A 17,126-nucleotide genomic window follows, 5' to 3' on the forward strand; every position below is an offset into this window, starting at 1 on the left:
ACCGGTTGTACTTCCGGCAACCCTTTTCAGGCCAAAAACGACACCGTTTGGTGTGTTTTACAGGGTTTCAGTTCCAAATTAACCTAGCAGTCTAACTCCGGCCAAAAAGAACCAAAAACATCCCTTAATCTGCAACTCCGGCGAAATCAAGCAAAACTCCGGCCAAGTATCGAAATCACATAATCGTACGTGAAATTTCACGTTCTATAGTGCAAATCAAAGCTTATAAACTGTATAATCAAAGCCCTATCCTCTAAACAACCTCAGCTTTCTCTAAAATCAAACACGATCAATTGAAAATTAGGCATAAACCCTAGAAATCGAAAATCAAAATATACGGATTAAAAAATGAAATTGATGGTAAAAATAGAAAGAACAGATCAAAACCTTCCATTTGGGTACTTGAATCACACGATTTGATGCAGAAATCAGCTTGAAATCACGGTTTGATTATTCGACCCGACCCTGGAATACCCGACCCGAATTTCAGAGAATTTTAATTATTTTTCTGATTTTCAGTAATTAATTAATAAAAATTAAATAAAAATTAGGCTATTTATAGTAGATAAAATAATACTCCTAATTAAAATTAAGGCCCTAATTATACATCTATAAAAATTAATTGGCCCCTAATTTTATAATTTTTGAGTATTAAATTTTAATTTTTAGATATTTTATATATACAATATATATGCCAAAATTTCTCAAAAATTGTGAATAATTCAAAAATACAAAGAAATGGTACAAATGAAAGTCCTATAATTCTATAAAAATAAAAATGTGATTTTTGTGGGGGTTTTAACACCCAATGGGGCCCGGAAAAGTCATTTTTCGTGAAACGAGAAAATTTATAAAATATCTAGATGTTCATAATAACGCGATGGTACAAGTCGTTCTAGGAAAAATAAGGCCAATTATTTTATTTGAAATATCAGCTATAAAATCAAAGTTCGGGTCGTATAACTTTTGATACGGAGGCTTTAAATATAAAATAAAATATATGTAAAATTCCCTAAAATATCTGGTCAATACAGAATACACATAGCGCGTAACAGTTAGGGTTCTATAGCTAGTTACACATAAATGACATATTAAAACACATAATTTATCATTAATACGATATAATACAAGCGTAATTTCCCAAACGTTACAATCCACATTAGTTAAAAGTCCTTCAACCAGATTGGAATTAAGCTTCTCCTTGTTCTTTTTCCAGACTGCATCACAGAGAGATTCTATACCTTGAGCTTTAGTGATTTGAGCATGGACATCTCTAGATGATTTTCATGCCTTAATCACTTCATGTTCTCATTCAAGTTGCTTTCTTAAAATTTCCTCTTTCTTTAAGGATTCAGTTAGTTCATCCTTAGCAATCTTGCATTCTATTTTCAATTTTTCAAACTCAACAAATTAAGTCTGTAGCACATTGTTTCTTTCACTTAAAAACACATTGTTCTCTTTAATTTTATTATTTTCTTTAGTGAGAGACTTGAGTTTAACACGCAGGTGATATAACTCAGTAGACATGTCATTTATGGCATCATTACACTCAGCTTTAGATAAATGGGCTAGGTTGGTAGTGATTACCTGATTGCTTGATGAACTTGTCTCTGTTTCATCTGATTTGGCCATAAGTGCTAGATTGACATAGCTTGTATATTCATCCTCTTCTAATCCATTTGCAGCCCAGTCATTTTCTTGTGTAATGAAAGCCATTTCCTTTTGTTTGAGCAACTCAAAATATTTCTGCTTATAATCAACAGGCTCAAACTTCTTTTTACCAGAATCAGGCTTTCTACACTCACTAGCAAAATGACCTGCCAAGCCACATTTGAAACACTTAAATTTAGACTTATCAACCATGTTTCTGTTTGGCTTAACTGCTCCAAAATTCTTCTTGAATTTGAGCTTGGCAAATCTCCTGGATAGAAAAGCAAGATACTCATTTATGTCATCCATGTCATCTTGACTAAGCTGGTCTTCATGCTCAGCTACAAGTCCCTTTCCTTTGCCTTCACAAACTTTTGAGTTTGGTGTAGATTCAACAGCTTCAACCTTTATCTCCTTCTCCTTTTCTTGTTCAGCAACTAGTGCAATGGACCCTCCCTTCTTTCTTCCTTTCTCCATCTTCTCATCTTGCTCCATTTCAAGCTCATAGGTTTTTAGGATACCATACAGTCTATCCAACGTGAACTCCTTGTAATCTTGAGAATTTCTTAATGAGGCTGTCATTGGCTCCCATTCCTTTGGCAGAGATCTAAGGAATTTGATGTTTGAGTCTTTTGTTTGATAGACCCTTTTCATACAGTTTTAGAGCATTCAGTAGTTTTTGGAATCAACTGAAAATGTCAGTGAGTGACTCACTTTCTTCACTGTGGAAATGCTCATATTGCTTAATCAAGAGTTGCATCTTGTTCTCCCTTACTTGCTCAGTTCCATCACATATAACTTGAATTGTATCCCAGACATCCTTCGCAGTCTTGCATTTTATGATGTTGTCAAACATATCACTGTCAACACCATTAAACAGAATGTTCATGGCCTTTTTATCCTTTTGAACTTGTTCTTTGTCTGGATCTGACCATTATGCTTGTGGTTTTGGGACTGATGCTTCATTTCCTGTAGCAGCTCTCATAGGGACATGTGGACCTTTCTCAATGCAGTCCACATATGCTTCATCTTTAGATAGGAGATGCAGGTGCATTTTCACATTCCAATGGTGATAGTTGTCTTTGTCCAGAAATGGAATCTTTACTCCAACATCTTTTCTGTTCATCTTGTTAATTGTTGTGATCTTTAAACTCTTTGATCTTCAAGAGCTTGCTCTGATACCAATTATTATTCCAAATCAATGCAACAAGAATTACAGAAGGGGAGTTGAATGTAATTCTGGCTTCTTTTCTGATTTTAAGAATGTTCTTACTTAATATATAACTGTGTTTGATTTTGCAATAACTGCGGAATGAAAGTGAAATAGAAATCAAAACACAAAGCAATAAAACACAAGGCTTTAAAACTTTCTAGTGGATTTGAACTTATCCATCAGAGATATATATATAAAGATGAGAACTCTGTGATGCTTGAATAGCACACAGCTGCTTACAAGTGAACTTACATAATTACAAGGAGATGCTTAACAGATACAGCTTTATCTATCTCTCTGAAAATAATGCTTGCTAGGTTAGTTTGTTCTACTTGCTACACTTGATTTATATACTTCCAAGTTACATGATAAAAAGACAAACAAGTAAAACAAAAGATTGTTTCTAGTCTAATTCCATGCTACATCATTACTCTATCCAGCATCTTTGAATATCTTCATAATTACATGGAAATGGTAATGCTTCTTTGTTCTCTAAATCCTGCAATTAGGCTGCCACATTCCATTTGCAAACACCTGACGCATGTGACTGTGTTGTCACTATCAACTGTTATTTTGAATATGATCATCCGTCGGGACTATGTTGGTCATCTGTCGGGAGCCTTGTTGATTATCTGTCGGGAGTCTTTGTAGATCATCTGTCGGGAGTCTTTCTGTCACTTGACTCTATTTCACTTACACAAAATTACAAAACATCTTATATTTACAATTAGCCAACCTATTCTGCATATCAATCTAGTAGTCAACATTACTTAAAGAATCCTACAGCATCTACTAATACAATGTTGTTTGCAGGCATGTGCTACAAGACTTATTATTACACAAGCTACACTCTCGATGGATGTTCAGTTGTCATCCGTCGGGACTATAAAGTTCATCCGTCGAGACTATTGTAGAACATCCGTCGAGAGCTACAAAAACACTAGGTTAAATCTACTAAGGTGTTTTGTTCAACTTATCATCAAGTTCACAACATATTCCTAACAGGTTTCATGGCTCATTCTTTTAATATTTCAGATTTCGTCTTAAATTCGAGTTGGATAGCATTGGAGTTCGAGGACCTTAGGTTCAAAGTAAATTGATTTTTGAAATTCCGTTTTTGTAATAGTCAACCTTTGTAATAGAATTTTGTATTAGTTTGGGTTTAGAGTTAATAGTCTAGAAGTGTGGGCTGTCACAACTAGTGTGTTCTTTATATATATATTCTATGTTATATTTATATATTAAGGTTAATTGTAATTTGTACCCTATTATTTTGTTACAAAAACAAATGTGTATCAGGACTTTGGGTAATTCAGGTTGTACCCCTTAACTTCAACCCGTCAAAACAAACACAAACGCAGGTCGGCGATTTCTTACTTGTGTTGACCGAAGATGCCATTTTTTCGGTGGTTGGATGCACCCCTTCGGTTTATTGTCTGAATATTACTCTAGATCATGTTTGTCCACAGCCAGCAAAGTCTTGTTTGTACTCTCTTTTTGTATATTCTCTCTTTCTTTCGCCCCCCATCGCTTTCTTCAAGTTAGAGCAAAAGTCAGAAAATTAGTTAAGTAAATCCCTTCCTGCAAATAAATTTTGTGTTGATAGAGTACTTCTGAGCTTCTGCTTCTCATCCTTGGATAAAATACTTTCAAACTGCTTTTTCTCAGTACTCGATTTGATTGCTACCTTCAACTTAGCCTTGTATTTTAAAGGGGTTGACAAATTGGGGTTCTGATTCTCCTTGTCTTTCACTAATCTATCCAACTTTGATTCTTTAGCTGATGATGGTGGAACAAGACCTCTTCTCTTGGAGGCTGCCTCTCTGAATGCAAATTCAAGTTATGGATTAGACTTATTCATTTAAATAACCTATCTTCAAACAAGAGTAAGCTTTTATATGTACCTTCGGGTTCGATCACCAAATGGAAGTATTAAACACTAGTTGACCAAATTGGAAAAGACTCAATTACCCCTAAAAGTTAACGATAACGGGAGGACTTAACGGGAGTTTTGGGAAAGGGGTGCTTACTGAAATGGTTGGTTGAAATTGAGGGGTGCAACCTAAATTATCAAAAATCCTGACACACATTTGTTTTTGGAACAAAATAAGAGGGTGCAAAGTGCAATTAACTCTATATATTATAATAGGCTCTTGCTCAAATGATAATTTTTTAAAATGAGAACGGTGGGAACCGGTGATTTTTTGTAGCTAAAATTGGTGATTTTATAAAATTTTAATTTTTTGGTTTGCACAAAATCACCAATTTACCGAATTCAAAATTTTCAAATTTTCAAAAATCAACAATTTCAACTACAGAAATCATCAGTTCTCACGATTCTCATTTTAAGTTCTCACTAGAGCGCGTCCCTATTATAATATATTGAATCTCACTGATTTATGAGATCATTTTTTTTCATATACTTCTTACTTATTATTACTATTATAATAATACATTTGGAAAGAGAATGTACAATAAATTAAGGAAGAAAGAGAAAATGAGTCAAAATAAGATGGTGAAATGAATTTTATAATGATAAAAATAAAATAAGGTATGGTTAATGTTTTTTTATTAATAAAATTTGAGAGGATGCTTTTAACATTTTAAAGAAGTAATAAAAGTCTGTCGGAGCACCCATTTACTATAGACATCCTTATAATTTAGATCAAGTTGGACTTACGCTAAGGACATATATGTTGATCTCTGGATCCATATTTGCACAGAATGGTCGGCAACCTAGTATATGGGATTTGAACAATGTTCTCGCATGAATGTTGTACTTGATAAGAGTAATTGGTAGTTTGTAATCCATTTTTATTTTCATTTTTGCGATTTGGGTCTATATAATTTTCTTTGTCAACATGCATCCCATAAAATTAATTTCGCTTCTATTTGCCCCCCATTGACGACTTTCCATCCAAGTTGACCGTTAACTTTAACGGAAGCGGGGGCATTTCAGTAAATTACTAATTAAAACAGAAGAAAATAAGAGTAATTGACACTTTGTAACCCATTTCTTTGGGCGTTTTTTCAATTCGGGTCTATATTATGTTTTCTTGCAAGTTGCACCTTTAACTTTAAATTTCGCTATGTTTTACACCCTTGAACCGTTTTTAACTTTTATATCAGGGGTAAATACGGAAATTTTTGGTCTTCAAGAACAAATCGTCGGATCATTTGATTTCCCAATCCAAACCTACAAATAAATACATGAATCGATTGCAAATAACAAGCAAAAGCTATCTGTAATATCAAATTTTATGAAAAATGTCCGGAAATAAAACCCCCAATTCGAAATAAGAATCCTAGAATCGAGTTTAATTTTTATTTTAGCGGATATGGATCGGCATATTAAATATTTGATCCAGGATTCGATCCAATAAAAAAATCCAATTATAAATATAGCGACTATTTAATATGTCGATCCATATTCGCTAAAATAAAAAATTAAACTCGATTCTAGGATTCTTATTTCGAATTGAGGGTTTGATTTTCGGGTTTTTTCATAAAATTTGATATTACAGATATCTTTTGCTTGTTATTTGCAAATAGGGCGGAGCATTCGAACAGTTCGGTCCGACAAAATCGGACCGAACCGAATAGACCGAAAAACTGAATTATCATTTTTCCTTGGACCGAATCGGACCGAAATTGTATTATGGACTGGACCGAACCGTACCAAAATAATTCGGTTCGGTCCGGTTTTGGACCGAACGGACCAAATTTTTTTTAAAAATTAAAATTTTATTAAAAATTTTAAACAAAAAAATATGAAATCTAAAATATAATTGAAGTACGGTGATATGTAGAGTTCTAAGTAGGGCTGTAAACGAACCGAACTCGGACGAATTCGGACGAACTTTTAACGAACACGAGCAAAAAATTAACGAACCGGACAATGTTCGTTAACATTTTCGAACACTTTTCTTTGTCCGAACTCGAGTTCGGTAAAACTCGAACCGAACACGAGTTGTTCACAAACCTTTCGAACTGAACCGAGCTCGAACAAAATTCGAACAGTTCGTTAAGAAAAGGGGGAATATAGTTTTTGGGCTTCTTTGACTAACCCAATGCAGAGTGGTCAGTCCAAACCAATAGACCCAAATCCAATATTTTAATTATGAGGCAGAACATCATTGCTAGTCAGAGCAATCAAATAAAAACAATCATCTATCTTGATATATACACACACTCTGTAAGTGATACATACGAAACGAGAGAGACGAGACTGATACTCGGAGATGGCTACAGCCGACAAAGATCATCTTCAACTTTTCAAGACTATATAACAATCTTTAATTAATTGTGTACAAAAGTTTAAGAATTTGTAGGGTTTTAATCTTCTTCTTTCTTTTTGTTCTTTTGGGATTTTTTAATTTCGTTGAGTTTATGGTTTTTTCATCTCAGAGCCATGAATCTTGTAGGTTGTAGTCGTGTGTATTAGATCTCTTACATGTTTCTAAATTAAATTGGCTGAGTTATATTCTTTTTTGTCGAACGAACTCGAGTCGAACGAACTCAAGTCGAACTCGAGTCGAACATGTATAATGTTTGGTTCGACTCGTTAAGAATTTCAGACAGAAATTTGGGTTCGAACTCGAGTTCGGTAAGCTGCCGAACTGAGCTTATCGAGCACGAACTCGAGCGAACTCGAGCGAGCTTACCGAATTGTCCAGTTCGCTTACAGCTCTAGTTTTAAGAGTGTACAAGTATAATTATAAATGAAAAATTATGATAATAATTTTTAAGATATATGTAAAATATATAATATAAAATTATAGTATTTATGATTTATTTTATTCGGTACGGATCGAAATATTTTTTAAAAGAATGGAACCGAACCGAATTTTATTTGGGTCTATTTGGTCCGGACCGAATATAACGAATTTCTGAAAAATCAGGACCAAACCGAACCATATTAGTACGGTTCGATTTTTCAGTTTCGGTTTGGTTTGTTCAGCCCTATTTGCAATCGATTCATGTATTTATTTGTTGGTTTGGACTGGGAAATCTAAGGATCCGATGATTTGTTCTTGGAGACCAGAAATTTCCGACTTTACCCCTAATATAAAAGTTAAAAACGGTCCAAGTGTGCAAAACAAAGCGAAATTCAAAGTTAAAGGTGCAACTTGCAAGAAAACATAATATATACCTGAATTGAAAAAATACCCAAAGAAATGGGTTACAAAGTGCCCATCGCTCTTATTTTCTTAAGTTTTAATTAGTAATTTACTGAAATGTCCCCGATTCCGTTAAAGTTAACGGTCAACTTGGATGGAAAGTCGTCAATGGGGTGCAAATAGAAGCGAAATTAATTTTATGGGGTGTAAGTTGGAGAAAATAATGTAGACCCAAATCGCAAAAATGAAAATAAAAGTGGGTTACAAACTGCCAATTACTCAACTTGATAATAATAAGACCCTTAAAATTCTTTTTACACTGATTATTAATCGTAATTTTCTATCGACTAGAAATCCTTTCTTCTATATAATACCAAACAAACAAATTGTGGGATCTAGATACCATATTTATTAAGTGTCACAGAGAAATTAAGAGAAATTACCTATATTGTGTTTAATTAAGAAGAAGGAAATGGGATGAGAAAAATTATTGGGACATAATAGAGTTCGAAGAAAAAATTTGAAAAAAATTGAGTGAGTGCAAATTTTAAAAATTGAAAAAAATGGATTGTCATGACCAGTTTTAAAAATTATCCTCCCTTGATTAAGCATAAACCACTTACCATTTAAACTCTACATCTTCTATTATACCCCATTGACAATAATAATCAACCCGGTGGCTTCAAATATCATCTGGATACCAAAAAAAAAAGAGGTTTTTAGACTCTTTTTAATCAAACACGTTATTGAAATGAAAAGTGTCAGGACAGAAGTAAGAAAAATTATAATAAAAATAAAGAAAATAACACAAATATGTAGAAAAGGAGAAGTTTATTTATTTTGAGGATACAGATTATAACATATATTTACATTATGCCATATAGATGACGGAATATATGTTTAAGTTATGGTCTAGAGAATACTCCTAGGAGTTATATAAAAACTCAAAAAAAATAATAGGCTCAAAACAAATAACTCTCTAAAATCATATTTAAGCTATATTCTAATAAATCTCCAACTTGACTTAATTCTCTCACAAAAATAGATATATATTCTAATAAATCTCCAACTTAATTCTCTCACAAAAATAATAGATGTAACTGATGTATCATACTATTTATGCCGGATGTAGCGGGAAAAAAACTCTTCTCCCTATTATATAGTACTACTATCAGTTAGCCTTGTAATTTCAGGGTTACACCATGGTTGTGGCTGTTGGGACAAAAGCGCCACAATTTCAAATACGCAGAAACTTTGGTGTATATATCTTGTGATACAGTGGCGGGGTCTAGGGAGGTACTGGTCCATAGGGGTCCTTGGCCCCCTCTTAGATTTATATATTATTTAAAATTCATGCATACGCGTACGCCCCTGTGCATGATATGTTTGGCATTCCCTATTTTGCTTTAAATTCATCGAACAGTTAAACATGAAGTAGTACCAAGAATGTTGTATATTGTTGCATGTTTAATGGGAATCCCTCCTCGCACTGGAGCGATCCTTTTAAATATGTTATTTTGATCTAAAATGTTACATGTAGAGAAATACATGGTAGTGTGCATGTATAACGCTTGTGTTCCCAGTTAACAACTGCATTCATTTCATTTCTTAGTAGATGGCACACATAAAAGCATGTGTAGATGATGTTTTCAGATTATTTTAGTTTTATGGTTTTGGAACTTGTTTACAGATATTGGATTAAGTAGTCAAGTAGGCAGCTGACTGAATTAGTTAATTAGGCCTATGTTACCATTTCATCATATTTTGCATGTGGCTTAAGGAGATCCTACAAAATGAGCTTGAAATTTTTGACTTATTTTCCAGTTTTTATGAAGACTTGTTCTCGAACATATGTTTCCGGCAGTGATCTCTTGAAATGCGAAAAAATCACTCAAGATTTATGGTGCACGGCAGGGCAGTAACGGAGACAGGCGTAAAAATCTGTTTACTAAAAAATTTTATATCATAAATAAATAGATCAACCTACTCATGACAGTACTTTCTGTTAGCATCACAGTATACCTTACACATGACAGGTCACTACTAGTCTCCAATTGCAATCTTGCAAGCAAAACGCATAATAGATCATTTTTTAAAAACTTGAAACTGCGAGACAAGAGCTGGTCACTCTTATTAATTCTTAGTTCATCCCTCAGATTCAGTTCACTCTTGATTCAGTTTCTTTAAAATTACTAATATTTGTAACATTTTGTCACAAGAACAACTTAATTCAGTCATTTAAAAGAGAAGAAGGGTGATAGTATTATTATACACAATTGGTAAATTTAAGGTGTTGGCCTCGAGTTTCAATCTTTTTCCATAGTTGAGAAAGTGGTAGAAAGAAATAATGTGGTGTCAAAAAAGGCAGTTTTTAGGGAGTTGAACCAATGAGAAGCTGCTGGGCTTGGCCATGGTTTTCCTCACAATATATACTACTCTATCTTATTCATTGCTCCCAATGCTCAACTCTTATTGGTTTCTAGGATCTGCTTATGAACTTTGACAACTTTACATTTTTTAAATTTCTCCTTCAAGCCAACACTTTCTCCCATTACACAACAATTCTTGCTGCACATTGTTTATTGCTTAAGCTCACAATCACAACAATGAAGGTTATTTTCTTCAGTCTGTAATTCCCTGCACATAATATATGAAGGTTCATCTTCATTGTTTCATGTAACAACTTTTGTTGATTGCTGTTGCAGTTCTTCGGCTGGGTGCAGAATAAGTTTCAAAGTGGGAAAGGGAAGACAGAATCAAATACAGTTTCAAGTAGTCGTAAGTTTACCTGCACATATCCATAGCTAATTTGTACTTGTTTCTCTAGCTAGCTTTCTTTTGGTCTACATTTTCTTGCTCCTGAGATATATTATTTACAACATCAATTGTGAATTTGACTAGTCATGCATTTACACAAATCATTTTTATGGTAGTTGATACTATAGCTTGTAGCTTAAACTTTTAGCAAACCTTTTGCTTAAAAAGTCTTATTCATTGATTCGACAAGGTCTAGCATTCGAGTGTTTCTTTTTGTTAGATGGTCTGCATGCATGCCTAAGATTCATGTCTGTTTCTGAGTGTATCACTGTACAATGTTAGATCTGTACAAGAATAATGGTCCTGAGGGAATGATATATATAAAAGACAGTTTGCGACACTGGTGCTTTGCTTAAGAGAATTAGCATCAACCCTGAGGCCAACTTGTCAGTAAAATAATCTTGCTTACAACAAACTGACTTATCAGCTAAACATCATAAGGTGCAGAACTAAACCTTAAACCTTATTTTTCCTCATCAATGTTGGGTAAAGTAATATCGGATGTAAGCACGCGAGATTAGGATTTCTTTTTTGTGGATAGTGGAAATAGTCCATGGCATTCCTATGTATGTCCCGTCTGTTAGGAATTTTAGACACTCGACTGCAGCTTAAATGACTTGGTTCTTTTTCTCTAAATATGTTCCTTTGAGCTATGAATAGAAAGTGGAGCTTTTCTTTTACATTTTTCTTGTTTAGCATGTGATACTAATGCGGGATAATGGCTTTTTTCATTCCTTATTTGATGTTGCATATTTCCTGAATGCAGATCATACGCTTCCAGAACCTAAAAAAGAAAAGGGTAATGACTTGCCTCATGGATTACTGAACATTGGTACGTTTGGTGACAGCAGATTACCAGAAAATGCAGAAAGCGAAAATCTTCAGGATGATGACCAACCTTTTGATCATGATTTAGCTGAATTTACCCCTGAAGAAGTGAGTAAGCTTGAGAAGGAGTTGACAAAGTTGTTATCTAAAAAACCACCCCCAAAGGTTGATGGAGAAATTGCTAATCTTCCCTTGGATAGATTTATGAATTGTCCATCAAGCTTAGAAGTTGATCGCAGAATCTCTACCTCCTTGTGCAGCAACTTGGATGACAAAGATGATGAAGATGATATTAACCAAACAATAAGAGTGATACTTGGTCGATGCAGAGATGCTTGCATGGAATCTAAGAAGAAATCAATTGGAAGAAAATCAATTTCCTTTCTCTTAAAAAAGATGTTTGTGTGCAGAAGTGGATTTGCATTCACTCCTAATTTGCGAGATACTCCTCAAGAATCCAGAATGGAGAAGGTAATTGTACACGTCTTTGCTGCTTATTTGTAGTTTTGATTTTTAATATTTCGGCTTTATTATTATTAAGATCATGCTTCTTAACTACAGCTCTTGAGGACCATGCTTAAAAAGAAAGTTGAGCGGCAAAACTCATCTCGAGGATCATCAATGAAGAAATACATAGAGGACCGACGAACATCAAAAGTGGAAAAGGAAGATGAAACAGATGAAGCATCAAACGTTCAGGGGAATAAATGGGTGAAGACTGATTCCGAATGTAAGTTGATTCCTATATTTCTAAGATCCCTTTCGTATCACTTTCACCATCTGTGTGTTTTAGTACCTCTAATACTAAAAGAAACTGTATTTCTGGTTTTGCAGATATTGTTCTAGAGATTTAGATACTGCCTGTAGCAGATACATTGCAACATAAACAAAACAAGGGCAGACTCTATGGACTGCTTATATTGAGAGATAAATTTCCAAATTTTGAATTGTGGTACCTAAAACTAGAATTTCTAAAGCCTAAAGTTGCTGTTACATTTTTTTTCCATGGTGAATTTGTGATGCTTACAGGACATGTTGGCATGTTGTCTGATACTCTTGAGATTTATATACCTATAACCTATGTTATCAATTCTTAACATCACAACTGAGTGTTCATGCTTGCATATAGCGTACCAGTATAAAACATATATTAGAATAGTTGTCTGGGAAAAATAAAGCAATACGAGAGGCCTCGGCTATTCTGAAAAACTAGAACTAATCATTCTGTAAAGGTGACCCCTTTTTGTCGTCCCATATGATGTAAATGTCATCTGAAGAAGATTCGGAGCTGAGCAAACACCAGTATACATAAAAAAAATCAAAGAATTTGTCCTAGAGTCTAACAGGGGAACCAAGTGCACCTTTTCAACTAGATCTCCTCCTTGCGTGTTGAGATACAGGATTTCCTTCAAAGAAATCCAAAACAGAAGTTTCAAGATCCTCAACCGAGTACTTGATGTAATTCTCAGGATGCCTTCCATTCTCAATATGAGTCCTGAAACGACCAAGAAATGACCTGTAAGCCGGAATCAAATGCTCTGATATAGAAATGCGGAGCTCCTCTCGAAGCTGTGTATCCGGAACCAGCCATGTAGCTTGAGTTCTATGAACCTCCTCAAACATAGCATTAAAGCTCTTAAAACGCTCTCTCAAAACACTTCTAGACACCCCGGATGAAAAACTCCCACTCGTATGTAACCCTTCCTCTCTCAGACAATTCAGTACCCTGACCCAAGTTGCTCTCTGGTAACCAGTAGCAGCCTGTCTATATTTACCAGTCCATTTCCTCAGATAATAATCTCCAATCATTTCTCTTAATTCAGGAGACCCTCTGACCTTCTGAACAATATAGTGAACATTATTCATAATAAACAAATGTGGCAGAGATGTATCCCTATAATGGTTAGACTTGGCCTCTAAATTAAATTGCAAAATGACAATGATCCATATTAAATGAATTGCCAACGGAGTTTGCTCCTCGAGCTCCTCAAAATCCATATTTGGCGTAGCAACATCCTCAGAGTCTCTAGACCCCGTTACGGGCTTAGCAACAAAAAGTTGAATCAAAGTTTGCTTATAATCAGAAATTAGACTTATGTAATTCATCACATATCTAGTCAAAGGATGAATTGTACCACCAGGAACAGGAACTGTGGAAGGCTCACGAAGCACAGCATTTTCAAATTCGGACAATATCCCTCGAGCAGCCTCAGCTAGTCTAGACAAAATCTCCTCCGCCTGAACCCTAATAGCCTCCATCGCCTTCATTGAAAACACAACATCAACATCTGGCAATAAATCAGACAAGGCATCGTGAAGATCCAAAATCTTAAACAACTTCTCAGGAGACCTCCTGCTAATACTAATAGCTTCCGCAAAATTAAACAGCTGAATAGCAGGACCTTTAACCGTCTCCATAAAACAGGCATCCTCGGTATCAGGACCTAAACCCTGGAATATCAACTCAGATAATCGCTTCTCACTAGCAAATAAGATTCTGACACAGACTTTAGCAGCGCGTATCCACCGCCTTATTTTAACCTCAAGCTCCTCCCAATCAAGCCGCTGAATATCACCAATACTGAGTTTCTCAACACTTAGTTTTCTGAAAGTTGATTCAACTACAGATTTACGCACACTTGCATAAACCTGGATACATTCACGTGAATAACCAGCAGATATCATTCTGGCACCGATACTGCGAAGATCATCGACAACTTCACAGGGAACAAGTTCAAGTTCACGAATACTAGTAGTAGATCTGTAACCAGCGCTGCCTCTACTACTACCTTCTTCAACATCATCAGTATAGTCCTGAACAGCGGCAGGATCAACTAGAGAATCAGTTTGAATAGGAGAAGTGTGGGTGAACAAGATGTTACGAAACTCGTCTTCAAGACGAGCCATAGCGATCTGAAGAGCGTTGGTTTGGTCCTCGGATAGAGTGGTGGAGTCCATTGACTTTTGGAGGTGGTCAACGCCTTGTAAGTAACGGTCGATCTCGTCACGAGGGCCATCGAAGATCATGCGCTCTCTGGCGTCTTCTGAAACGGTGGAGTCCCAACGGAGGATTATTTTCTGGGCGGATTCCAACACGCCCACGTCAGTCTCCGGTGATTCCATGGAATATGCTGCTCACTTGATGTAGTGTAATAATACTATTACTGTTATTACCAATTTTTGTGGGCTCCTATTACAACTAAGATACTCCAGTTAATAACGGGACTAATTATGTAGTCCTCGTACCAAGTCCTCCGGAGTACCAGCAAGCTACCCGCTATAACCATTATCGTTAAAAAAAATTACTAATTAGGCTTATATATATTGCACGTGAATATTTATTTTAATAATTTTAAAATATGCCAGAGTCGAATTCACAACAACCAGGACAACAAGAAATGTATTCAAATATATGAGGTATCTTACGGGCTCAATAATTATTATTATTAATTAATCATATGTGTTTGTTTTTATTTGTCTTTTCACTCTAATTAGCAGGAGTAATCAATTTTTGTTGAGTTTTAGAATTTTTAGTAGTGTTTTCCGTTCTGTAAATACTAAATTTTTTACACTTACAATTAAATTTTTTACACTTTAGACGATTTGCCTAATTTTTATTGATAAAAATTTTAGTACATATGAGAATCCATAATCATAAATGAAGCAAACAACCACTATAAATTTTATTGGCACGAATTGTTATCTATACTACATTATAGTAGACGAAATATTAAAATTTTGGTACTCGATCGGTCGGTACTTGCTGAAATTACTTATTTACTCTTACTTAATTATTCTACTATTTTTACTAAATATAATTTATATCGAAGGAAAACCACATGGGCATAAATAATAATTTGTAATTTATATAAATTGTTGTTGTCGCATGTTTTGAGCTTTTAATATGTTGATTATAAAGTCTTCAATTGTTGATTTAGTGAATTCTTTTTTCGTATTAGTTTTTTATATGCTCTAAGATGTTATAATAGTTATACTCGATTAAATTGTTTACATCACTTTAGATTCAAATAATTATTAACTTCCATTCGTATATTTACCTCCTATATTACGCTTTTTTTTGGAAAAGCAAGAAAAATATTATAATATAAAATATCACATACCTTGATATCAATCTATACAATCTAGCACAAATTGGAAAATCAATCACAATGAAATATATTTCGATGAAATGGAAATACTCCTAAATACGTACGAATTAACCCACAAACACTAAGACGAACCATCTAAGATTACAAACGGTCCTGTTTAAAATATTTCTTAACGGGTTTATATAATTACAGATTTTTTTATGTTAATAATATCAATACTATCTTATTAAAACGTACTAGATATAAGTCTTCGTTATGTATAAATTATAATAGTGTCGAAATAAAATAAAATAATATATATGATTCACGAGCGATTATAAAAATTATACAACAAATCCAAGATAAAATATAATTAATATTAAAAAATATTTAGACTAACTAAATAAAATAATACATACTTTTATCCAGGCAAATATGAAATTATATTATATATTTGAGCTTAAAAAAATTAATCAAGACTGAATATAATTAGTTGGAGTTGGTCGAAGTTTTAGGCCAAAAAAAATAACATGTATAATTGATGTAGGCAAAAACAAGACTAGATTCAAAATAAGGATAATGTGTATTATTGATTTAAGCTTCGATTTATCTTTTAATCAAAAACACAATTATCATTTATATAAATACCTATAATTTTAAAAAAGATTATTAATTTTTATAAAAAAACTCTTATTCATAAGATGTGACTAACATATACGTGTACGTGAGTGTCACTACTATTTCTTATTAAAATTATCAAAGCATATCATTAAATTTTCTAAATGACAAATTCATATCTTAAATTTTTTAATTCAAAATAAATTTTCAAAAATTATCCTTATTAAAAATAATATGTATATCCTAAAAGCTTGAGAATATAGTTAGACATGAACTCACACTTTCATTATTAAATAAACAGTAATCGCCTAAGTTAATAAGGATTATATATATCCCGATTCACGTTGTCCTTTTTAAAGTTAACACCAAACCCAAAATTTCTAATAAGAAATATATTATATAACAGCAACGCACTAATATATCTCAAGTTAAACCATTAATAAAAAAATAATTTCAATTTCCAGGAAACTCAGTTATAGTTTCGTTACTTAAATTCTAATCGTTGAATTTTTAAATTAAATTTATTATTAGATGTAATAGTAATAGTCATTATAAAAATTAGTCCATAATTTGAATCTTATCAATAACCTAAATAACCTTAAATAAAATATTTTAATTTAACACGTAAACAATTTAACGGGTCCGGGTATATATTTTTCAAAACCTATTATTAGGTCAGTTTATGAACATAATTTTTTTTTTAAATTCAATTATTATAAATAGTTATTATAATATAATAAAAAAATATTCGACTATACTAATTCAAACATGCTTACTCTTTTAACCATTATA

General features: G+C 33.6%; 2 protein-coding genes across 2 annotated transcripts; one reads left to right on the plus strand and one right to left on the minus strand.

The window, feature by feature from the left end:
* Positions 1 to 11,179: 11,179 nt before the first annotated feature.
* LOC141723968 (protein DEEPER ROOTING 1-like) lies at positions 11,180 to 12,482 on the plus strand. The gene is made up of 3 exons (XM_074525940.1): positions 11,180 to 12,099; positions 12,190 to 12,358; positions 12,463 to 12,482. The coding sequence occupies exons 1-3, from the start codon at positions 11,509 to 11,511 to the stop codon at positions 12,480 to 12,482; spliced, it is 780 nt and encodes a 259-aa protein (XP_074382041.1). The 5' UTR covers positions 11,180 to 11,508.
* A 274-nt stretch (positions 12,483 to 12,756) lies between these two features.
* LOC141723967 (exocyst complex component EXO70A1-like) lies at positions 12,757 to 14,903 on the minus strand. The gene has a single exon (XM_074525939.1). It carries the CDS (start codon positions 14,749 to 14,751, stop codon positions 12,994 to 12,996), a length of 1,758 nt encoding a protein of 585 aa, XP_074382040.1. The 5' UTR covers positions 14,752 to 14,903; the 3' UTR covers positions 12,757 to 12,993.
* Positions 14,904 to 17,126: the final 2,223 nt, after the last annotated feature.

Source organism: Apium graveolens, chromosome 5 (genome assembly GCF_009905375.1).
Source record: "Apium graveolens cultivar Ventura chromosome 5, ASM990537v1, whole genome shotgun sequence".
Lineage (NCBI taxonomy): Eukaryota > Viridiplantae > Streptophyta > Magnoliopsida > Apiales > Apiaceae > Apium > Apium graveolens.